Source organism: Clytia hemisphaerica, unplaced genomic scaffold (assembly GCF_902728285.1).
Source record: "Clytia hemisphaerica strain Z4C2 unplaced genomic scaffold, Clytia hemisphaerica genome assembly, whole genome shotgun sequence".
Classification (NCBI taxonomy): domain Eukaryota; kingdom Metazoa; phylum Cnidaria; class Hydrozoa; order Leptothecata; family Clytiidae; genus Clytia; species Clytia hemisphaerica.
The window spans coordinates 108,164-134,594 of record NW_027104342.1 but is presented as its reverse complement, the minus strand read 5'-3'; the positions used below and the strand labels follow the sequence as shown (position 1 = coordinate 134,594).

The 26,431-nt window shown below is 35.4% G+C and overlaps 2 protein-coding genes and 1 long non-coding RNA gene across 3 annotated transcripts; 2 read left to right on the top strand and 1 right to left on the bottom strand.

Annotated features, from left to right (window-relative positions):
* The first annotated feature begins 415 nt into the window (after positions 1–415).
* Positions 416–2,224, top strand: LOC136818000 (uncharacterized). The gene is made up of 3 exons (XR_010848180.1): positions 416–1,219; positions 1,676–2,002; positions 2,108–2,224. It is a non-coding gene; the product is annotated as an uncharacterized lncRNA (long non-coding RNA).
* Positions 2,225–2,232: 8 nt separating this feature from the next.
* LOC136817999 (uncharacterized) lies at positions 2,233–7,548 on the top strand. Its single transcript, XM_067074369.1, has 9 exons — positions 2,233–2,354; positions 2,502–2,665; positions 2,813–3,038; positions 3,251–3,644; positions 3,976–4,194; positions 4,315–4,479; positions 4,632–5,159; positions 5,304–5,498; positions 5,750–7,548. The coding sequence occupies exons 1-9, from the start codon at positions 2,239–2,241 to the stop codon at positions 7,412–7,414; spliced, it is 3,672 nt and encodes a 1,223-aa protein (XP_066930470.1). The 5' UTR covers positions 2,233–2,238; the 3' UTR covers positions 7,415–7,548.
* A 3,303-nt stretch (positions 7,549–10,851) lies between these two features.
* On the bottom strand, positions 10,852–13,081 carry LOC136818014 (uncharacterized). Its single transcript, XM_067074383.1, has 4 exons — positions 12,773–13,081; positions 12,049–12,146; positions 11,565–11,702; positions 10,852–10,961 (listed from the first exon to the last, which is right to left on the bottom strand). The coding sequence occupies exons 1-4, from the start codon at positions 12,979–12,981 to the stop codon at positions 10,915–10,917; spliced, it is 492 nt and encodes a 163-aa protein (XP_066930484.1). The 5' UTR covers positions 12,982–13,081; the 3' UTR covers positions 10,852–10,914.
* Between the last annotated feature and the right edge of the window lie 13,350 nt (positions 13,082–26,431).

Below are 26,431 nucleotides of genomic sequence, written 5' to 3'. Positions count from 1 at the left end.
GATTTTTTTGATTGTGGCTGCGTACAGGAACTCGCCAAATGTTCCTAACTGAATAACAGTATCCTTTGGTCACGGTTCAAACAGGCTCAAAACCATATGTTTTCTCGTGCAAAAAAAGAAGCACTTCAATGTTAGCATAGCAAAAAAACGGGAACCATGATGAAACCGCCATAGCACCGGGCAATCTAATCTCAATCGAATGCAATTTAATCTCAATGGTACGCAATAATCGAATATCAATCGAATCTGGAAATTGCGGTAATATTCAATTGAGATTTGATTGCATTCGACAATCGAATTTCAATCCGATCAGTAATAGGCAAGATTTTTTTATAATCTGATATACCATCGGCAGATTTGGCTGTGAATGAGTCTGTATCCCGGGGGCACTTAGACCAAATCCATTATTCAACCTCTGCAAATCTCAGTTATGGGTCAAAATTCAGAAAATTTTAAGCAATTCATAGAATTTTGTATATAATTTCTTTGCTCTGACAGGGTCAACTTTTTGTAAGAAACTTTTAGCCTTTTGTCCATTTTTTGTCAATAATCAGTATATTATCTGACAGGTTCAATTTTTAAATCTCCACCTCCCCCTCAGTTGTTCAGGTCAGTGGCTCCCTTTGGTCAGTATTTGGCCGGTATGATATAAAAATATGTTTTTGAAAATATAAGGTTTGACAAAGTTACGAAAATAAATTCCTGAATTCTATCTGAATCTAAAATCACCCTTTATCATTTCATGACACAAAGTTGGAAACATATTCTAAAGAGCTAGAAATTTAATAATTTAATACACTCATACTTACAAGGTATTTCTATTCTTTAGAATAACAAATATGTGTAAGATTTACAACAGGGGATCTTCAATGTTATGTTATTAACTGTAAATTTCAAGTCATCAGGCCTGTAGAACTACAAATCAATTTTGTTTTGCTTAAAGTTAGGTTCAGTTTCTTTAGTTATATTTTTATTATCACGAATTTTGGCAAACTTGTATGAAAGAGAGATCCACAGTAAGTAAAAAGACTAGAAATCTTTAAATCCAATGTTTAAAATGGTTGTTCCAAGTATCAGTAGGTATAATTTTGACTGAATAAAGAAAGGTCAACGTACATATTCTAAAAGCATTTGAAATTTTTCTCTTAGATCTATGCAATGAAAAGTTAGAAATGTCGCACCAGTCAAACAGTAAAAATGAATATTAATGAATCCCAAGGTATGATGATTGATTATTACAATAAGTCAATAATTAATATGCATTTAAAAAGGCTTCAATCTGTTCTTTTATTAAACTAATATATTATATATAGTTTTTTGTATTACTTTTCTTTCCAAAGTCTAATACACTGTACATACTTTTGACACACTGACAAACAAGATTTTACAGACATGACATATTTGATGGAGTGTCCCAGAAACAATTACCCCCTCTGACCCTCTTTGACTCTTGAGAGAAAATATAATTTTGATAAATTATTGTTGTGAGTTACAAATATGTTAATTTGATCATGTTTGTTGATAATACTTACATTTCGTTGACAAATGACAAATGGTGAAAAATGCGAGAGAAATCACATGTCTCTCTCTCTCTCAGGCAGAAGGGATGATTGTTTATGGGACACTCTAGAATTATTTTTTGGTTAACATTATCTTTATTTCTTTTTATTGACAGAACAGCTGACTGAAATGATCAACATATAACCACCAGGGAGTTGCTCAATAGAATAGATTGATTATTACTTTGTTTTTTTCATGATCATTTTCATTTTTACTAGAATGATTAAAAACTCTTATTGTATACTTTTCTTGTTATTCGCATTTTATAATAATTACTTTTAAATACTTCACAAGGACAGGACTGACATTGACTGACAGTTTAAGTTTGATAACAAAGAGAACAACCTGTTTGAATGTCTGTTTATTTGTTATTTAGAACCTTCTACGAGTGTTGTTGCTGGTGTTAGTGATGTATCACAGCAAGAAAATGTTCCAGACCCAGGTAAATAAATGTAAAATTGGTGACTTTCAATCAATCTATACAAACAGAAATTCCTTTGAATTAACATTATTTTTCAATTGTTAACCTTATTTTTTTATATATTAGGTACACAGGCTACTCAGGCATTGTTGACTCATACTGCCCTCATCATAGCAAAATGTTCTGAAGCGGCAACAATTGAAACAACAATGCAAGCTATATTGAAAAAGTCCATGGAAACAAAGGAACTACATTTAATGGCAGCAGAAAAAGTGTTACTGTCTCTCTCCTCATATTCACGTTGCACTGAATGTATCTTGTATGCCATGCCATTTGTGTTAGATGTCAATGGGGAAAATAATTTGTATCTGAGGTAAATTTCAAATATTTATAAAAACTAGTATAACTGATTCTGTTTGGAGTTGAGTATCTAGGAGCAAATTTCAGAATAGGTTCCATTGAATAGAAACTTTTTCATCAACATATACTGTGTAGTTTTTGTTTTTCTTTACTTAATCAGGTGCTTCGAAACTGGGACTTTGAAAGGATTTTTCGCAAAACATTGTAAAGACCTATTCTCAGAAATCATTTCAACGCACAATATCACAAAAGTGCATATCATGAGGATATACAATGATTGGGATGTTCTTGCTTTCAATCATCATAGATCTGAATCGAGCAAAGGTAAGGCAGAAGACTTAGTTTAGCACAAACATACTAAAACCTGGTTAGTTCATATATTTAAAAAGATTGATTCAACAGTCAGTCAGGGAGGCTAGGATTGACTTGAACGAAATATTTATTTCGGAAACCCTGTATATTTTACTTTAGGACATGGACCAGACAAAAATGCCAAAATGTTTGAGAAGTTGGTGAATTCAAACAAAGGATCAATTCGGCATTCTTTTGATCGTGCGTACCAATCTCTGAAAAATACGTTTCAAGGCTTTTCTCCAGGCTATGTTGTCTTTTGTGAGCGAATGGCTCGACACACCAAAAAACGAAAAAGGAAGATTGATGAGTCTGGTGAGCTTGACAATATCAATGAAAATCATCAGTAAGCCCATTAAATTGAATATTTCATCGATTCAAAATTTGACGGTAAATTGATTAATACTGTGTCATAATATCGCTCGTTTTTCGATCTTTTTAAAGCTAAAAAGAAAATCTAAAAAGAAAGCTTTGTTCTATTTCCAGTTTGTTTCAGCTGTTTTATTGTATAAAAACAGGTATAAAAGTCTACGATTTAACTTTTGTCTTTTACTTCAGATATTTCAAACTGGATGGTCTTGGTAATATAAATCAATGGTCCACAGCAATCACTGATTATAGGCTGAACCGTCCATTTAAACCTTACTGTGAGCTCCAAGATTTGGTACAGAAATTTGGGGATTTGGATGAGTTAAGCTTAAAAGATCAATTTGAAATCCTGTCTTCTTGTCCCAACCTACACAAATGGGTAGTACGACCAGATTCTGGAGGTGTCAAACTGTACCAGTACTTCGTTCCAAATGGTCGATCTCCAAGAAATTTGATACTGGGAGAAATGGAAAACGAAAACGTCGAAGACGGCTTAATCAATATCAAAAGCATTGTTACAATGGTATTGGCTGAGAAGTACAAACTTCTTCAACCATTGTCTTTCAAAAAAACAAACAAAAAAGTATGTTTTCTTTCGCGACAAGTTTCTTTTTAAAAAATAATCCTCACCTCGAATTGTATTAAATATATTAAAATAGATTTTTATAAAGGACTCAAAGTTCGCAATATGACGGCGACATCACCATTCATCCCGCGGTCGAGGCAATAGATTCAACTTTAGCCTGCCAGCTATCACGGTCTCTCATGGCAGAATTACTAACACGTACTTCCGTGGTTTACTCCCATGGTGGTAATGTTTTGGAAAAAGGCTCGTAAATGTCCGTTATTTATAGAAAAGGGGTATACTATACAAGTATATAATGTAATATTAATACTACGTTTACAATTTACAGGCATCCTATCAACGAAAAAGGGTCAACAGGGAGACTATTCTGGACCAATTAGGAGCAACAGAGGAATCTTTCGAGCTGCCCATGACGATCAAATGTTCCCTTTATCAAGAGTTCAAAAGGAATCTTTATAACGACGGTATCATTTTGTGGCGTGAACATAATGCCAAATGCCAAGTGGTAGTTATGAATAACTATGATTCTGATACTGGTTCTTTTGAGGTAAAAGTTTTACCCGCTGGTCTAGTTCGTGTCATTCCTAAATTTTTGTTTATTATTCTAAAGAGAAAAATCAGGTAAGAATATCTCCTTAAACATTGATTTATACAATTCCATTTTCAGTTTAATGATTTTGTTGCCGTTACGCGTACTGTCCGTCCTGGTGGAATCATCAATTTCGAATGTACTTGCGGAACCCATGCAGCCTTAGCTTCGGCAGTGAATTTCAGCGACTGGGATGGTATTAAGTGTTGTCATGCTCGCGTCTTTGCTGATATCATTGAGGAGGTAATGAACTATATGATGAAATTTCAATTTTGATTGGATTATTTTAGTTTGTTTTCTCGCGCAATCTGATCATGATCACTTCTAGTGGAAGGTAATATATCGTATTGAATAACATAATATTTGACTAAATAGTCAGTGTCATTTCTTCATAGTTTTCGATTGATTATGTCCAACAAAACGAACACGGGTATGGTGCCCCTCAACTGATGCCTAATTCTAACACCGAAAGTGTTGCATCAGTAAAGATCAGCAATGGATTAAAATCTGTGATCCAAGACGTAATTCCTTTGCACAGTGTTATGGACATTGAGAAATTCTCCGTTAGATCGCCAGTCGGACATCAGTTTATCCACGTATACACAGATAATCGTTCCAAACGTGTATACGTAAAGTGTATGTCTGGTTTGTGCTCGTTGGCGAACAGCAAGAAGATCAAGCTCAGGACCATGGAAGAAGTTGACAAGTTGTGCCCACATCTGTTAGTGTTTAAGAGTTACATCGATGAGAATTGGGATAAACACCGCCTTCTTCGTCTTCTCCGGACGCAACTAGATACTGATACTGATACTGATGACGAACAACAGTTAGATGACGTAACTGATCCTGATTTTGATGCTGCTCTTGCTGTTCTTCACCTTGACGACACTCCTGGCGATGTAACAGATAATTCAGAAAATAAAGTAAGATTAAGTTTCATATTCATTATTCAAAATTTTTCGTTTTCTACTGTATGTTTTAAATCTATATTCAGTTTTTTACTCTATCATAAATGCAAAAAAAGTTTTTATTTAAGTTAACTGTTTGAATTTAAAATCTTTTTAAAGGTAATCGACGGATTCGATCCAGAAACACTTACTTGGAAATTTCACTCGAAGTTTGGTCGAATCGTAAATGCTGACCCTTTTGACGAAAACTTGATTACCAGTACAATCAAACGTACAGAATTTTTCTTAATGGCTTTAAACAATCAACCTGTAGAATTCCATCCGAGATGCGACTCAGATCAATGTGCTTGCGAGGTAATCATACTTCAAGAAGAAAAGTAATCATAATAATATGATTCTGCTTCAAAACTAGACTGTTTTTATAACTGAGAGTCTTACTTTATTTTAACTAACTCGTTAATCACACGACAAGACACGCTGACCGAGATGATATAGAGTTATATCCCATGCTTATAAAGTGTACTTATGCTCGATTCTACCATCCCCCTTTCACTCTAGCAAATGGGTTTTCCTATTTCACTAAAGATTCATTTATATTTTGACAGGTTCCTTGGATGAGAAATTCGGAAGGACAGCTTGTGTACGTGCCAGACGGAAAAACAACATTGTACACCAGAGATCGTACTATCGACTGCGATTTATTCAAATTGGTCTGTTCAACTGGGAAATGCTGCCTACGATGGGATGGATTGTTCGAGAATATTTTCCGAATCTCCCAACAAATCTGTATTGTCGAGGAACTGTGCTGGGAGTACATAGACATGGTGTGCACCTCCAAGACTACGTTTGCTAGTTTTCGCCAATGCATAGACAACAATTACAAGCGCCACCGGTCGCCGAAATATTTCATGTCAGCGAAAACATTCTTAAAATTATTTTTTTCATGGGCAAGTCATCAACCACGAGACTTGAACAGGCAGTGCAATTGGTGTGGAGAGTCTCCACAAGTTCTTGCATGTGATGCCACGAAAATCGGTATCTTGTCTCAAAACATCGACATCAACCCAATCGAGGCATGTGAGTCCAGACAAGTCCTTCCAACAGAAACGAGGCGAAACAATAGGTGTTTTCTAGCCTTTTCCCCGAAATCAAAAGACGAATCGGACGAGCAGTACAAAAATAGATTAAGAACAATACGGGACTCGAGAAACTATTTAAAAACCTGGACATCGAATTCAACCGAGGACAAATTAACCCCCCTCGAGCACCTTGATTGCCGTAAGCAGCTGTTGAGTGTTTTACCGCAAAAAGTAAAACCATTCTTTTCGAGGTACATCAACCAACAGATGAGTATTGTTCAACTCAAGGCTGCGAAACGAGTAATGCATTTGTTGAGTTTCGATGCACCTGTGAGAGCCTTTTTACCGAAGCAACTGGTTCCCATTATGGAAACTATGGTAATGGAGAAGCATGCTCGAACTGGTTTGTTGCGGGAGTGTCAAAAGTTCAACATTGCTCTAAGCAATCTTCTCGCTGCCTTCAATGATAGATTCCTCGACTCTGACGTTTTGTCCCTTATCGAATACCTTTTGGAAAGAGTTCGTTCGGTTCCAGAACCCGATATTCCACCCTGTGAAGTCATACCGAACGATCCCTCAAAATCAGGACGCTTTTATTACTTCAGAAAGGATGGAGCACAGATTAGAAAAAACCGTAATTTCGAAATTGGAAAAGGCAAAATCCACGACGACGAGCCGACAACGTCAAGCTGCAGCAAAAGATATCCCATCGTTGCTCCACGAGGCACCTCCTTTCTTTTTCTGTGGTTTTGCCCAGCACATGGTTTTTGTTACGGAGGGCATATTGTGAACGGCAGTGAAGGCAGAAAGGATGCGGCCTGCTCCCTATTTCAGTTTTTGGAGACAGCTCCTGAAGGTTTATTCTATGATTTTGCTTGTGGTTTTGAGGAGTACTCACTGAATCGTGAATCGGGCTACTTCTCAAACACAAGATTTTTTCACGATCTATTCCACAGATATGGTCATAATTGTTCGCCTATGTACAGCACCAAATCTTTGATTGGCATGACGTACAACACAAGTATATGCGAACAATTTAATAGTTTCCTGCAATGCGTGAAAGCCTCGTGCAAGCACATGTCGCAGGAACACTTCGTATTTTACGTTAAATTTTTCATAGACATTTGGAACACCAAAAAAGAAACAAGTTTTAAGAACAAATTACGTGTTGCCCTGGCTGGTTCAAAGTAGTTTATTTTGATAGTTTGTAATTGTTTAAACGAATGCTTGAGCTATTCCCTCTATTCTCTCCTTCGCTTAAATCTTTGTTTTCTTCTGTGTTGAGGCTTTACAAAAAGGTGCTTATTCCGATATTCAGAAATTCAGTTTTGTAAAGTACTTTCATGTAAAACTTTGGCTGAATCGTGAAGGGAGGAAATGCAGGCTATTTATCAACCGTTGTATTATTTATATTTACTTATATACTTACTTATCCGAAGTTCTATTTTGAAATCGTTATTTTAACGCTTAGAGCGTTTTCTGTTTTCTTCTTTGTGGAGTATTGTTTATTTTCGCGTCTTGCGTTTTTTTGTCATTTCGTTGCACCCGAGATGTTTGGTTTCGTTCTTATAGTTTATCCTATGCGTCATTTTCTTCTCTGTACATTTATTATTTCGTCATAGACATCAATATATCAAATTAGTTTATTTCGCAGCTCCTAAATTTTCATGATGATATTTTTATCTTATCTATAATTGTCAAAATTAATATTTTGTCTATGTTGTGTCGGGAACATGAAGATCCTTGTAAAGATTACCATTTTCAGGCTAACCGAGTCATTAGGTAAACTGTCGAAGTAATGACAGTTACTCTATATTTTACTCTTTTAGCCTGAACATGTAAATAAAGAAAAATAATTAGTTGTCTTTAATTGAAGTGACTTTGTTTAACACTGGTAGACTCGTGTCCAGGGATATTGAGGGTAAATTTGTGATTAAATTTGACCTAGTGATGCGCAAGGCAGTACTGCTACTAGATTATGGATTTTAGGATTTTAATTGGAAAAATATTTGACATATAACACAAGCATGAAAACACGATCGGCTCAAATCCGCTTATATATAATAAACTTAAATGTGATAACATTTGGCCCATAGGGGTATAAACTATTTCGAAAAAATGAAAACTCAAAAAAAAATGCGGATTGATTTACCCCAACTGGATTACTACAGCCTTAGATAACTTTGGCCCATAGGGATTTAAGTCATTTCGAGAAAACGAAAACTCAAAATAATGCGGCTTGATTCTCCCCAACTGGCTTACTACAGCTTTAGATAACATTTGGCCCATAGGGGTATGAACTATTTGGAAAAAATGAAAACTCAAAAAAAATGCGGATTGATTTACCCCAACTGGCTAACTACAGCCTTAAATAACATTTGGCCGATAGGGGTATAAGTCATTTCGAGAAAACGAAAACTCAAAATAATGCGGCTTGATTCTCCCCAACTGGCTTACTACAGCTTTAGAAAACATTTGGCCCATAGGGGTATGAACTATTTGGAAGAAATGAAAACTCAAAAAAAATGCGGATTGATTTACCCCAACTGGCTAACTACAGCCTTAAATAACATTTGGCCGATAGGGGTATAAGTCATTTCGAGAAAACGAAAACTCAAAATAATGCGGCTTGATTCTCCCCAACTGGCTAACTACAGCCTTAGATAACATTTGGCCGATAGGGGTATAAGTCATTTCGAGAAAACGAAAACTCAAAATAATGCGGCTTGATTCTCCCCAACTGGCTAACTACAGCCTTAGACAACATTTGGCCGATAGGGGTATAAGTCATTTCGAGAAAACGAAAACTCAAAATAATGCGGCTTGATTCTCCCCAACTGGCTTACTACAGCCTTAGACAACATTTGGCCGATAGGGGTATAAGTCATTTCGAGAAAACGAAAACTCAAAATAATGCGGCTTGATTCTCGCCAACTGGCTTACTACAGCCTTAGACAACATTTGGCCGATAGGGGTATGAGCCATTTCGAAAAAAATGCGGATTGATTTACCCCAACTGGATTACTACAGCCTTAGATAACTTTGGCCCACAGGGGTTTAAGTCGTTTCGAAAAAACGAAAACTCAAAATAATGCGGCTTGATTCTCCCCAACTGGCTAACTACAGCCTTAGATAACATTTGGCCGATAGGGGTATGAGCCATTTCGAAAAAATGAAAACTCAAAAAAAATGCGGATTGATTTACCCCAACTGGATTACTACAGCCTTAGATAACTTTGGCCCATAGGGGTTTAAGTCATTTCGAGAAAACGAAAACTCAAAATAATGCGGCTTGATTCTCCCCAACTGGCTAACTACAGCCTTAGATAACTTTGGCCCATAGGGGTTTAAGTCATTTCGAGAAAACGAAAACTCAAAAAAAATGCGGCTTGATTCTCCCCAACTGGCTTACTACAGCCTTAGATAACATTTGGCCCATAGGGGTATGAACTATTTCGAAAAAATGAAAACTCAAAAAAAATGCGGATTGATTTACCCCAACTGGCTAACTACAGCCTTAAATAACATTTGGCCGATAGGGGTATAAGTCATTTCAAGAAAACGAAAACTCAAAATAATGCGGCTTGATTCTCCCCAACTGGCTAACTACAGCCTTAGATAACATTTGGCCCATAGGGGTTTAAGTCATTTCGAGAAAACGAAAACTCAAAATAATGCGGCTTGATTCTCCCCAACTGGCTAACTACAACCTTAGACAACATTTGGCCGATAGGGGTATAAGTCATTTTGAGAAAACGAAAACTCAAAATAATGCGGCTTGATTCTCCCCAAATGGCTAACTACAGCCTTAAATAACATTTGGCCGATAGGGGTATAAGTCATTTCGAAAAAAATGCGGATTGATTTACCCCAACTTGATTACTACAGCCTTAGATAACATTTGGCCGATAGGGGTATGAGCTATTTCGAGAAAATGCGGATTGATTCTCCCCAACTGGATTACTACAGCCTTAGATAACATTTGGCCGATAGGGGTATGAGCTATTTCGAGAAAATGCGGATTGATTCTCCCCAACTGGCAAATTTTAGTCTTGCGTCTAGGGGAGAGTAACGCCAGTTATCAAATTTCGGAGGAGGACTGAAATCACGAAAGTTTAAATCAAATGTGCTTTTGCACGGAGACGTGCAAATATGTTTTTTTGTAGACGATTTCTTCGAATAACTGAGGGGAATTTAGCCTAGATCTGGTCCAACGGGGACTAGAAACCACTTTGAAGAATTGAAAATTCAAATAACCAAATTTCGAATACCTCAGAGAGTTTTTGCCTGAGTCGAGTAAGGAAATCCAAGGGGAAAGAGACCTGACTACGAATAACCGAAAATTTTGAATAAGTGCAGGTTCGAACAAATGGGAGTCTACTGTACAGCTTTGGATAAAATTTAACCGATTAATTTCGGAGGCTAAAGGAAAACAATCAGATACTATTGAACATGGTGTAAACCATCCAAATAAATCTCAAGAAATCTCTTACAAAAACAATAGAAAAAGAATCCATAAAAATATACGAAAAACCGCAAAATAGCCCCCAAAATGGATCGACGTGATGTACACAATTATGAAAATAAATTACACCATGATCAAAAGTTTTAAAGAGACTAACAGCGTGTTATTTCAGAAATTGTTTCTTTTTCGTAAAGATATAAAATGTTTGTGTATATAAAACTCTTTATCATAATTCCGGTAGTATGACTCTTCGAACTCGTGTGATATCCAGATCTGTCGAATGAAAAAATAAAGATTACAAAAGTCAGCTTCCTTGAAACAACGGAAAAGAGAGTACGTTTGATACTCTTTTAGTGTTGTTGTTGGGGAGGGTCTAATAACAGGGTCTAATAACATCACATAACAGGGAGGCCTGCATTTTAGAAAAAAATAAGTACTTTGTTTTACATCATTGATGTTATGTGTCGACACATAACACCAAACTTGTAGTATTGATATGGTTTAAATATTAAATCTAAATCTAACATGTATCATTTTGAAACTTTTTTTGTACGTACACGTATGTTTTTAAAATATCGGTAGGAAAAGGATACATCATTGGCATTAATCACATCAAGCAAATCAAAATAGAGTGAGACCTATTTATGCTATCTATCATTTATGTTCGAGAAAAGCAACCAAAGGTTTTACTTTAATCAGCTTTAATTATACAACTTTCGCGAGCAGAAACTTTCGCGATTTTCACAAATTGGCCTTTTTCGCGAAAGTAAATGTCATAAATTTCGACCTCGCAAAACTTTCTGCTCGCGATAGCTTGTACGCCTAATGCATTCTACGTTGAAGTGAAAGAATACAAAAGCGGAATATTTAACAAACCTTTTTTAGGACTTGGACTAATGATTCCAGGATAAAAAGGCGAAGAAAGTGATACATCAGAGTCGAGAACACTTCTTTCGCCATCGCTTTCTTCATCACTTGTGAGATTTTGATTCACTTTCTCGCTATCGCTAGCATCTATAATCAATAAAGGAAAAACATTTCTGGAAAAAAATAGGATTTTTCAGGCTTCAAAAGAATTCCTCAGAGTGATATGTCGGTGTTACACTCTGAAATGATTTAAGTATTTCAATACACGGTTTTACACGAGAATTTGAATTTCTATAAGAATTTGGCCTGAAATTTAGCCAAAAACTAAGAAGAAGACGAGACTAGTCCAGGGTATACAATTCTTTTTCTTTTGAGCTTGAATTTTGTCGTATTGGGACCTGATTTTAACGACTATTTTTCTAGTCTACGAGTTCTGCCCAGTTTATTTCAGCATAAGTTTTTGTGCCAATCATTAAAGATCGAATTGTCATACCTTTTCCAAATATATCTAACTCAGTTACGGCTGGACCCAATGATTGGCTTTGTGAGCAGCTTAAAAACGGTTGGTCTTCTATGCATACATCTGGTTTGCTAAACAAGACAAATGAATAACGATGCTTAAAGATTTTAAACGAGTTATAAACAAATTCCCCAGAAAATTCAGCTCCCCCTTTTCACTTAGCGCCCTCCAGAAAATTCGATTCATGATAGCCCCCCCAGACTTTCTCGGCTTTAACCATCAAAGGCTGTTGTCATACATTAAAGTTCAATGAATGCTTAAAAATCTTTCTCATTTATTCAAATACATGTTTTTTTTTTATAAGCAAGTGACTGCCCCTACATCAGGCTCGCATTATGCTTAGCATTCTATTGTTCTCAAACAATAGAGCCATTGTTTAGGTACCAAAAACTGAGCCTGCATATGCTTATAAACGTTATGCTTATAAAAGAAAAAACATGTATACATTATGAGGTACTAAATACCTAGACACTATGGCTTATAATGAATTAAAAATACAAATGGCAAATATCTAAATACTGAAGGTAAAATGGATTGTGACCAGTTTAAAAAATAAATCTTAAAATCCTGCAGCCCCCATGAAAGATCAGGTCACCCCTTTTACCTCATACCCCGCCCACTTTGCCTTCATAGGGTTCATAGGCCGATTAAAAAGAAACGAGATGGTCAGACGTTCATAAACTTAATTTGATAGTACCTTTTAGCATAATATTCCCTCTTCGTCATACCAGCGTGACAGTTTTTTAAATGTCGGGTAAGATCCGTTTGAGGTTGCATATAGTGTATACACCCCTTTAGGCTACATAGCTCAATTTTCCTACTTTTCATATGATATTTACCCTTATTTTTCTGTACGACACTACTGAGCTGAGACGGAGGTAATTTTTTATGAGATACCAACGTCATATTATGAGCGCGCCCGAGGTGTCCTTTTAAATCTTTAATCCATTTGTGGTAGAATCTACACGAGAGTACGCGGCAATGACCAGAATTCAAACCTCTTTTACCTAAAAAGATACAGAAAATAATACACAATGAGCGTCGCAATTCTTAATTTTTCCCGAACTTAAGTGACTTTTAAGTTTTGAAGATATTAAAAGATGATTTTACTTGAATATGCCACGAAAATTCGTCTCAAAAATTTAGATTTTTTCCCTGTGCAATTTACTTCTTCACAACCATTCAATAACATAGAAGTTGTCTGAGAAGAACCCTCTTCGGCCAAAATTTGAGGTTCAGTGTTATTCTTGAAAAACTCTTAAAATTTCTCGATATTGAGCCTTGTGACTCTTGAAAAAGAATTCTTTACAAAAAACTATGTATGCTTTGTTGGTAAGATATCTGATTCAATAAACGCCCATATTTATAATATCAATGTTTGTCAGAGCAAGAATTTCTAGATTTGAAACTTTAGCTTGTAATCTGAGAATCACTTGACTTCTTCTCTATCAAAAAAGCAAACAAATTACTTACAATTGGACCGCCTAACTTGTATTTTCCTGATCTCATTTTACTTGATCAAATTAATCATTTACACTTAAAAATACATGTCATATAATTGTCATATTAAAGTATATTTCAAAAATATTTATTCAATTAAAATATTATGACACAAAGTCTTCAGCTAGTTAAGTGTAAAAAAAGCTGTCTTTCGCTGTTTTTTGGTGTTTTTTCAGAGTCAATCAGTGATGAGCTTTGTGCAATATCTTTTGACTGAATAAATATTTTTGAAAAGTTTTTTTTCACAGTAATGATATGTTGTAAGATTCAAGAATCCCCTGTAAAAATGGTGATTATATCACAATTCTACCAGGAGTTGGTTTTTTTCTTTTTCATTTTTCATCTCCATTTTGAAATTTTTTTGTTGATAATATCCCACTCACGATAATCTTTTCAATGCGCATAAAATCGCTATCTAGCTCAAAGTATATCAACTTATTAACTGATAAAATTATCCTTGTAATAAGCTGCACTATCAGAGTCTGAATTTTTTATTATTTATTTCTTTATTCCAAATTATTGTGAAAATAAATTGAGGGAAATTGAGGATGGTAAAAGTGTTAAAAAGTTATCGATATCTCTCTCGAGAGTCTCTTCCAATGAATTTGGAAGTATATAAAATATTTAGTCAGTTCAGCTACTTTGATTTTTGGCAACACAAAAATGCACAAATTTGAGAATTTGTGGTTTGATATTCTTTGAGAGAGGGAAAAATGTCAAAATTCACGCCCAGCTCCATTCTCCATGCAGACCATTTACACTCTTCTGATTAGCCCAAAGTCTGCCAATTTTCACAGTTACACATTTGCTGTATACATCAACCCTAACAACAAGTTCACATTCTACTGATTCAGAAGTTCACTCAGTCCAGCTCAATCCAAATTCTAGAAATCTTTTCACTATGGTTAACCCAAATTAAAGTGAGAAATTTGAACTTGGAAAATTGTGTTTACACAAGCTAGCCATTAAACTAAAATGATTTAGAGCAGACTAGAAGGAGACCCATAGTTGAACAAAATTCTTTTATTATGATTGACCACTTGACACATGGCAAATGACAGGTTTCCTTTACATACCATGGTCATTTTATTCTAGACTCAATCCTGATCCTCAATATGGACTCCTTAGTGGAAATTCTAAAATTCGGATTATATTACAATCTTGGAAAGGATCTGTATATGACTTTGACCTGAATTTTTCATCTGCTATACCTGGATTAATAAAGTTTCATTTTTTATCCCTTTAAAGGCACCTTAAACTCTTTTCTTGTTAACTATTCGTCGACCATGGAATCTGTTTGCCAGGAGATATGGTCTTGCAATAGGCAAAGCCCTTGCAGAGTCCGGTGCGTCGCCTACGGCCCTTGAAAAGTCGGGGGACAAATTGATTTTCGCATCCGTTCGTACTCATAACCTCAGCAAAGGCATAAAGAGAAAAAACTTATTCAAATTGCAGACTCTGTCAATGATCATGTTCAAAAATAGTGTGACATTTAGTGAACTCAAAAATTGACAAAAATATAGTATTTCTTGAATAACTTTGAAAAATATTTCAAATATAACGTTGAAATTTTATATGATGATCGGTATTTACACAAAGAACATATTTTGACAAAAAAATAGTAAAATGAGTAAAGTGTGTGGTTCCAGGTCCAAATATGTCCAAATATGTATTTTGTCAGCCACCTCAAAGGAGGAAATGGTTTGTTTGAAAATGACACTTGAATCGGTAACTAGAGGTATCATATTATCTCAAAGCAATTAAAGGGCAACATTTTGAAACTGGTTGGTTTCAAAAAGCCACCAGTGTTGTCAGCCCCATAAACGACTCATAGCTTATCTTGAAATATCTTGTAACCTAGTAAGCCACTAATTCGCTCCAAAACAATTGGAAAGGTTAATCATTCTACTTATCCTTGGTGAAAAAATAAACGGTTAGCCACCAAAAATACTCATTTTATTAACATAATTGTCAGCCAACTTTGAAAATGTCACAAAACAGGCCTTTATTTTTGAACACGATACAATCTGTATTGCATACCCATATCCAACCTATTCAAACCCAGCTGGGTCCATGTCTAAATCCTACCCATGGTATATTTACAAACAAGCGTGGTGACAGATTTGAAAAAAATGTGTTCAAATATCTCAAAATCCAAAATATCCACACGAATAAGGTTCAATTTTCATGGCCTCATCTTTTATACTTTGGTACTTTTCAGAAAAATTTATTTATCGGAGGATTCCTAATAAAGTCCTAAACAAATTAAAAAATAGGGAAAGAACGTTATTAGGCACCTCCTGGAATACTTGGTATAAAATTGAATCATCAAAGGCTTTATATTTTTCCTGAGTCTCTGGAAACACACATGTCACGTATGGGACAATCACGCACTGAAGAATCAATGAGCTACTTATGATCCAGATTTAATGTTAGATATTTCAAATAAATTTTAAATTATTGTTTTAAAAATCCTTTACCAGGATAGTTTCTTTATACACAAAAGATTGACAAATTGATACTTACAGGTTTCCTTCAGCTCTTAATAAAAAAAAAATTATTTGACCACCTCCCATTTTTGTTGCAAAGGTTGCGATTTGAGTATTTACTCAGGTGGTGCCCAAACTCAAAATTAAGTTGGTATAAAAAAACCAGTACACGTCAAAAAATACTTACTTATATTTTGTTGAATCTTCTCAATTGAGATAACTAATCTGACTGACAACAATGCAACAAATGGATAACAAGTGTTCCATATGTGATAGGCTCTAGCCAAAACAATAAATGCTACAGGATTGAAATTTTACACCTTAGTTAGCCATCATTTTAAGAAGTATTTGAAAGCTTATTTGATTCAAATTGACAAATTTGAACAGTCCCTAGGACCTGAACCATCAGTTGTCACCACTTTTATTTTTTGAAAATATACCCTATCTGTACAGATCCTGCAAATTCGTCCAACAGATCCTGCAGATCAAATTCAAGATCCTACCCATCTGTACAAGCCCTAACCATCTGTTCAGACCCTGTCAATCCATCCAGGTCCTGCTGATCTATTTAAACCCAGCTGATTGTACAAAACCTGCTAATCAATCCAAATCTGCTGATCTGTCCAGACAGTGTCAAATCTTATCCAGACCCGTCTAAATCCTACCCATTTGCCCAATAATCTGTCTATATCCTACTGATCTAACCCAGATCCTAACTTAGATCCATCCAGACCCTAGTGATCTGTCCAAACATGCTGATTCATCGAGACCTTGCCAAACGTGATTCAGTCCTGTCTATATCATCCTGTCGGGATCCATAACCCAAATATCTGTCAATTTATCCAGATCCTGTGAATCTATTTTAAACCAAGTTGTTTATTGATTGTGACCCTGATGGTTTTTAGTCTTATACTTTGACCCTATTTATATAATTATTATATCCCACTTTTTTTCATAGTTTTTAAATTCAAAATTAGATTTATAATATATTTTTTTTGCGATTCACATTGTTAGCTCTTTGAATTAACCTAAGCTCAACTATTCAATCAATCTAATCTTAGCATCTTTCAGTCTCTAAAACCTCAAATTATTCATTTGGAGCATTTTTACTTTTTAGTTGTTTTTTACACAGTAGGTCAGAGTAGGTACACATTAGTGCCAGGCACTGCATATATGTATGATTTGTAATATTTGTAATAGATTGTGTGTAGACTGATCTTCTTTACTAAATAAATTTTAATAATTAATAACAATAATAATGGAGATCTTTTCAGACCCTACCAATGCAACAACCCTTTGGAATTATACAAACAGGCCCTGTTGATCATTAAACTCAGGTTTATCCAGGCTCTGTGGATTCATCCAGACCCTGCTATAATCCATCCAGATCCTGCTATAACCCATCCAGACTCTGCTATAACCCTCCAGACCCTGCTTAGGCCCCATTCCAAAGGAAAGAGTACATTACCTCACAACTTTTTGGGTTGGGACTAAGGAGCCCCACAACCCATAGACCATGTAATAGCAACCTAAGCAGACCTAAGAGGCAGTTGAATTGGGCACAGACAATCTCTGATTGTAATTAAAGTTTTCCTAGAATGGTCGATAGGATTGTGAGGTAACGTATTTTGCAAGAAATGTGCTTTTTTTGTTTAATTATACAGCGCATTATAGAGGAAGGGGTACATTATATCACACTCTTTTTGGACTGTGTACTAATGGGGATCTAGGATTGTGAGCACCCTAACCATGGACCATTTGATATCACCTACAGAATCACCTCTAGACCCTGTGTCAATACCCAGCTGATCCAAAGAATCAATTGAACGCAATCAAACACAATGGAATATTGTGATTCCACAATGGAATTTTCAGATCAATTATCCCACCCTTCCAAATCCTGGTTAATCTGCCAGACCTATCCAAAAATTGATTGGATCTTTCCCATTATAATATAGTCCAGTCAAACCACCTACCCTGAGATCGGGTACCGTCAACTGCTCTAACTGGGGACTATCTGACAAAACATGGGAGGGCAATTTGGTCACCTTTTCACCGAACCTCCAAAGTCATTTGATTTGACTTAATCCAGACGTCCGCGCTCAATAGGATCGATCATCGGAACGGCTAGATGACAGATCGATATGTGATTGATGGATTACTTAACGATCGGGATAGGAGATCGATAGAGGATCGATACTCAAGATTTCTTTAAGCTTATGATTAGTTATCGATTATTTATCGATCTATCATTGATCTTTTATCGCTCTTATCGACCCTATCGAATCATACTCGATTAATGATCGATTGGAATACTAGCTCAATAATGGATCAACGAAGGATCGATACTCAAGACTTTTTAATGGCTGAATCTTCCATCGATCTCCTATCCAGATCGTTAAGTAATCCATCAATCACATATCAATCCGCCATCGGGCTGTTCCGATGATCGATCCTATTGAGCGCGGACGTCTGGCTTAATGAACGGCGTATTAAAAAATACACAAAAAAAAATTTGTTGTCAAAGAGATTTAACAGTACAGTAAGTGAAAATATAGACCAGATATCAACCAGTCCCCAACCAACCATCCCAAGTTAGTAGAGCAGTTGACGGTAGCTTGCATCAGTGGAGGCTAACATGCATAGCCCTCAAATGACTGACCAATCAAAGCAGCAAAATTTCAAAACAAATGAACTATGCAGCTTCGCTTGCAGCTCTATTCTACCATTTTTGTTTTGATTTAACTTTGTATTTTAAAGACCAGACAGGTCATTCATTTGAGGGCTATGCATGTTACCAGACGATCTCAATCAAACGGAATCGGCGATCGAACCAGTCGAACCAAATCGAATGCAATCGACCGATTGAAATTTGATTGTCGAACTGCAATTTTCAGATTTGATTGATATTCAATTGCGTTCGATTGATGTTTGATTGCGTTCGATTGCGTTTGATTGCGTTCGATCGTCGATTTATTGACCCCCGGATTGTTCATCGCATAATTTCTACGGGAAATCGAAAGTAATTTTCATTTGGCTTGTGATGTTTGAGAGCTTGGTTGTTGGGAAGCTGCAAGAATAAAGCCAGACGATCTCAATCGAACGGAATCGACGATCGAACAAGTCGAATAACAATCGAACCAATCGAATATTACCCAGAATTTTTGACGTTCGATTGACAATTGAGATTCGATTGCGATCGACAATTTCAATCGGTCGATTGCGTTTGATTTGGTTCGACTAGTTCGATCGTTGATTCCGTTCGATTGAGATCTTCTGGATGTTAGCCTCCACTGATGAAGTTACCCAGTCTCACGGTATATACTTGTCCAGGCCAGATAAGAAGAAGATACCCTATAATCGACATCCCTCGTCTAATTCCGCCGCCCTTCTTTAGAGACAGGAATAATATGAAAGCTTGAATCACTGATTAAAAAAGCATTTTTCCTCTCTGACCACTAAGCAAAGAAAAACAGTTTTAACCTCTCTATCTATTAATTTCAGCCGATAAAAAGGGTGTCGGAATTAGAGGAGGGGTGTCGACATTAGACCAAGTTACGGTACATGTGCAACCAAGTCAGTGCTTCCTTGAAAGACGAACAGAGGGTGCTATATAGATCTATCTTCACAAGCACGATGATCAAAACTGAATTTGATTAGTTTGTTGCAGGTAAATTGAGCGCCTGCTAGCTGGCTAGTATCCGCTAGAAAAACCTATAAACCTCCTGGTGCTGCAGTGTGATTGGCAAATTTATGTGTGTGATAGAAAGGTTGTGAATTCCCCAACCATGTACATGAAATTAACCACCTAATATTATTTTCTCTTGATATGTAAAACAACTGACAAACATGACAAAGTAAAAATTTTCTCAGCCATTTCGCCATTTTCTCGTATCGCTTTCCCTCCTTTTTTCTAGTCCGCGATATCATACGCTCGCATCGCTTTGTCACAAGTATTGACCAATCACATGTCTTCTTTAGGAACCATTACATCATTTTTTAACTCTTCGGAATGGGACCTTTCTCTGACTGCTCTGCTACCAAATGTTGTGACGGATGTTGTGACGGATCTTAATTTGAGTTTCTTAGCTCAAAAATTCGTGAATTCGTAAATATCTTGCTTCGTTTTCTTCATATGTTTTCTTCTCATAATAAATTCGTAACTAAAATATCATAAATTTCACGTTTATATACCCTAAGTAAAATATCTAGAAAGTTCGATTCTAGAAATATCCTATTTTTTCCTTTAGTGATGTGAGTCCTGACGATATACTTCGTGTCATACTCAAACTAAATCAAGATAAATCTGTCAGTGGTCCTTTCTCAGTGAGATTAATAAAAATGGTTTCTATACAGTCAGAACCGCTATCAAGACTCATTAATCTTGCCCTCAGGCCTTCTCAATTCCCCCAAACTCTTAAGAAGGCAAGAGTTACACCTGTTTATAAAAAGGAAGACAAATTTCTGAAGAAAAATTATCGACCAATTAGTATTTTACCAGCTTTTTCTAAAATTTATGAGAGAATAATGCATGACCAACTTTCTTCTTACTTCGATGACATTTTCGATTCAAGACTCTGTGGCTTTAGAGCTAAACACAGCACCCAGCACGCATTAATTCAAATGATTGGACAATGGCATCAAAGTCTTGATGGTTCCGGGAAGGTGGGGGCAGCTTTAATGGACCTTGCATTGACCATAAACTCCCGGTTGCAAAGCTCAGAGCCTATGGACTCGATACAAAGAGTCTTGAACTTTTGAAATGTTATCTAAGTAATCGCTATCAGAGAACAAAAATCGGCTCTGAATATAGCGAATGGTTGGAAATCACTCTAGGTGTTCCTCAAGGCTCAATACTCGGGCCTCTTTTATTCAATATTTTTATAAATGATTTGTTTCTCTTTATTGTAAAAGCCAGCATTTGCAGTTTTGCCGATGATAATACTTTACACTCTTGTGCAGACACTCTTGAAGAGGTCATCTCAAATCTTGAGTTTGACCTAGAAACAATCTTAGATTGGTTTTCAAATAACTACCTTGCCGCAAATTCCGGAAAGTTTCAAATGTTAGTTTTAGGAAATCGAAATGTTCCTGTAGAAATTACTGTTAGAAATATAACTATCAGATCTACAAACTCTGTTGAGCTCCTTGGTATCACCATTGACAATAATCTTTCTTTTGATATTCATATCAACCAACTTTGTTCTAAAGCCAGATCAAGAGTATGGAATTTAAACAGAATTCGTATGTATCTAACTTTTGATCAACGAAAGTTGATTTTCAACTCTTATATCATGTCAATATTTAATTATGCACCAATAATCTGGATGTTTTGTAATAAAACTACATACCAAGAAATCACGAAAGTTCACCAACGGGTTTTAAGAATATTACACTGTGATTTTAGAAATGATTATGAAGTATTGTTGCAAAACGCCGAATGTAAAACTGTGCATGAAATTCATCTTTGCTTTTTACTATGTGAGGTTTATAAATCTGAGAACAAATTAAATCCAAAGTTCATGCAACAAATTTACGTAACAAAGAAAATCAAATTCAACTTCCAAAACAAAATGTTAATGTCAATACCTCAGGCAAGCTCTGTTCGTTTTGGAACTCAATCCTTTTTATTTCGAGGAAGCCTGCTCTGGAATCAAATTCCTGAAAATATTAAGCTCAAATCCTCTATTGAATCTTTTAAATCCTCACTGAACGAAAAATTAAATCTTAAAAATATTTGTCTTTGTAAAATATGTACATAAAATTTTTTTTTATTTTTGTTTTATCATTCTATACTATATTATTGCATTCTATATAGTTGGTATTAATTAGTATTTAATTATAACTATGTCAGACCAACGTTAAATAAATTGGAAAAAAAAATAATGATAAACAAAAGGTTCATTGTTCTTTTATGTACAAAGTTCATGCGCTGAGTCATTTATCGAATGTTCTCAATTCAAAATATGTTTACGTGCGCATTTTCATGAATTTGTTGAGTCATTACTCGAATGTTCTCGAATAACATCGCGTTCGCGACAACAAAATTGAAAATTGTTTACCCCTTTTTTGAATTTAAACTTATACATATCTTGATAATTTTACAATATATTGCAGTGAAAAGTTTTATAAAAAATAGTGGTAAAACTTTGATATATTACAGAAGAAATGATAAACAAAAGATAAAGAATTACCTATATACATGAAGATATCTAATCTAACTCTTAAGTAGAACTCTCGTCGGAAACAAGATCGTTTAGACCCGGAATAAACATAGGATTTCGCGGAATCGGAGTCTCGCAAGCTTCACACGCATGTTTCTTTCGGCAGTTTGGACAAGCATCTAGACGTTTAATACAATCAAAACATTGATCCCAAAAAATAGACAGTTGATAAATTTCGACGGTTTTTGTCTTAGACATATCATGCATTTAAAAAGCGGACCGATAAGCGGGCCGATAAGCGGGCCGATAAGCGGGCCGATTTTCATTTTTACTTGTGTTTTCGTCAAATTGTTCTTTAAGTTGGAAGTCATTTCATTGAAGACTTTTTTTCATGTCTTCGACGACATCAGCATCACGAGAACCAGAAGAACTACTTTGGCCTTCACGATGAAGCTGGTCATTAATTGACGGGATATAGAGTTCGTGATCGTCGAGTTCGTCGAGGTCAACTTCTAGCTCTGGGTCATTAATCTCATAATCTACTGTCAGATATTTATACGAGACAGGACTATAAATTTTATAGTCCCAGCTGTCCATTGCTTTTTACTGCACTTTATTATTCCAGCAAACCATACCTGAAAGAAATTATACATTGTATAAGCTATATCACGGTGGTCAAAAAGTGCGATTTGTTTACCACTCGGAAAAGATTTTCGGATTACGTAATCTTCTCAATCGGCCAATCAGGAAGCAGCTTTAGAAGTCGATTTTTCGCGGGAAGCTCATTCGGAGAGGCAAAGTCGGAAAAGTACTTTGGTAGAATTTAAACAAAATGGCGGAGAGAAAAGGCACAAAATTGTTTTGGAGAGAACAGGAAGTCAAACTAATCTCTTTTGAGTGTGATTAGAGGAGAAATTATATGTTGCCCTTAGACTGTTCGAATGGTGGTGCTTTCAATGGCCAGCATGAAAGTTCTCTTGGCAATAGGTTGCTTCTAGTTGGCCCAATATTGGACGATTTTCTCAATGAAATTGGTGTGAGGATTCAGGCCAAACTTAGCAGAGGAAAGTTGACAGGCCTCCTTCCTCAAGTGAGCATTTTCGTCCCTCCCTCCATTCTTTCTAAAATTCTTGCCCTGTGTGTTGGTTATGGGGGTGAGATGAGTCACGAGTATCGTGGCACAGGGAAGAGAAAGAAGGTTTCCAAAGCACAAATTACAATTACAGGGAAAAGAACTGCCTTTTTTATCTTCCATCCGACTCGGTTCGATGGATCAAATCTTCTAAAGAAGAGATTTTTTCGCATGGTTATTGATAACGATACAAAAAACGAAAGAGAGCATACTATGGAAATGCGGAGGTTGTAATTTCTGTATGTAAACCTTTCGTTATGCAATACGATTACAGAACCTCTCATTTAAATGTGTCATTTTATGTACAAAGATACAATTATAATGACTTTGCTCTTGATAGCCAACTTCAACATCTGATGAATGCTTGAATAGTAATGCTTGAATTTCTTCCCCTTGTTAAATTATGTTATTAGTTTGGACGGCAATCTAAAATATGTTCCGTTCGCGTTCACATCATAAAATATAATTCAAACTGCTTCAAATTCGTTGGTCGGTAGTAATTTTTTTTGGTTTTCAATTGAAAGATATACCGTAAACTACTCCAACTTGGGACTATCTTACGCAACACGTATTAAATCCCGATGAATCAAGTCGCAGCAATCAAAAACTTGTAGTCAATGATGATTAAAAAGAAACTTAAAACTTTTTTAGGATAAGTCAGGTGACGCAAACGGAAAATAATTTAAATTGCCGCCTTACAAATCCAGACATTCTCAATCAAACGGAATCAAATTGAACACTATCGACCAATTGAAATTTAATTGTTGAATGCAATCAAAACTTTAGTGAATATTACGGCATTCGGACATCAGACCAACAAAATTTTACCTAGATTTTGTCACTATTGAGATTTCATTGTATTCAACAATCAATTTTCAATGAGTCACTTGCATTTGATCTAATTTGATTTGTTCGATCGTTGACCCTGTTCAATTGAGACTGCCTGGACAAATCCGTTATTTCTATCTACAACTATCCCAGGCGCTCACTTGAAATATTAAAGCTCTTTCTAATCTGACAGTCTGAAAAAGTTTATTTTGTGTACCCAGACTGATTCTTAAAATAGAGGAACGCAAAGTTTAGAACTCTGGTTTTTTATTCAAGCCTGTTTTGCAGATAATTTCAATAATAACAGGGCAGATTGTTTGTACTAACCAGCCAAACGAGAGTTACAGAAGTTTTTGAGAGTAAAGTTTTAATATTTTATTTGAAATTTCAAAACTAGAGATTGATTTAGATTTTAAGGTGTAAATTAGTAACATTCTTCATGTATAAGATTGTACAATTTAGCTTTTTTCAGTATATAGAGTTTATTTTTGTTTGCAAAAGTTGAAATGCTACTAAAAATGTCTCATTTATTTTCCATTTTAATCATTGAAAAATTTTAAGAGTAAGTCAGTGAAATTTTAGACATTTTAGCGAGACTAATTTTAGCGTATATTAGCGAGTCAAGAAAATCTTGATTTTTTTTTGGATTTATTTTAGCGAATCACGATTTCAAAAGATTTTGCGTGGATAAATTTTAGCGAATACTTGTATTACATTATTGACTGAATTCGTTTTCTTGCATTTATTTGCACTGAAACCCTTCCTATTGATAAAAATGTATCAAGGCAATATAACCAGAAATTTCGCGTGGATAAATTTTAGCGATCTGTCGATTTGGCGTGTTTTTGCAAGATTTATTTTAGCGAAAATAGGGAAAACTCGCTAAAACGCTAAAATTAGTCTTGCTAAAATTTCTACAATAATAAGTATTTGTTTGTTTTCAGTCCTTTTTGGAGAGTGAATTTTTTTATAATTATAAATGTCTAAGTAAACAATTGAACCAGACCTAACCAAAATACTCTTTCACCTTTTTCACATTTCTTTTTTTAACTCTTCTCTCTCAAGGCATAGACGTGGGTCAGAAATTAACTTCATCAATCCCTGCATGTTACGGATCGAATCCTGCGAGGCTGCGCATTGCCAATCTTCCTTTTTAGGAAGATCAGCCAAATGAAATTATTCCTTAAAAATATTGCGGTTCTCTTTTCATCTTTTCATCAATTGATAATTTCTCATTTCTTTCTTATCCATACTATATCCTGAGTGACAGGCATGAAGTTACAGCCGTTCAACAAGTTTCTCTACTCTTATTTTGGAAAATCAGGAAACTTTTAATAACTTAAGATTCTGCTTTAAATTTTTATTGCATAAAAACACACATTTACCTTCATTTTGCTATTGTCAATTCTTCTTTCCAATTGATAAACATGTGCATTAGCATTACCCTAGACTGAGAATTGAACTCAGTTACAGACTACCTAGCTAGGGTTATTGTCGTTGTTTGGTCGAAAAATCTATAAAATAAGAAAAATAAGAGAAATACAGTGTTTAAAAGAGATTATGTGATCAAGTCTTTTGGCTGAAAGCATGTTCTTCAAAACTTTCAAATTCACTTTCGTTTTCTCTGAAATTTACAGTACAGACAAAAATTAACATATAGCAGTATTTCCGGCATGAAACTTGAAATTTGAGAAGTGCATTCTTTCTTTTTCGGGATAATAAGAACTGCCATTGCTGGGAATCGAACCAATACTACAATGGCTCGATGGTTTCCCTTATTTACACAAGAGTTGGAAATTAAAATTTAAAGAAAATCTAACAACAAAAAAATATTAAGTAAGATCTGCCATTGCTGGGAATCGAACCAAGGTCTTCCTTTAGAAGGATGTACTACCACTGTACTACAATGGCTTGGTGTTTTTTCCTAATTACATTTTAGAAATGTTAAAAATGAACAACAAAAATTTATATAATATAATAAATTCTAGAATTCATACAGTAATCCTTCAAGCCTTCTGACAAGGAGATCTCTGTTACCTGAGGTCGATTTCCCGAGCCGTTTCAATTCCTCTTTCAACTGTTTCACTGTTATTTCTGATGGTATGATCTTATTCGCATCAACAATTCGCATCATTGTGGCGATCTCTTGATGCAACATCAGCAAAACGCTTTCCACATTCACAACATTTAATCGATTTTAAGATTCGGATTGCATTACCATCAAGTTTTCCATTTCGGGCTGC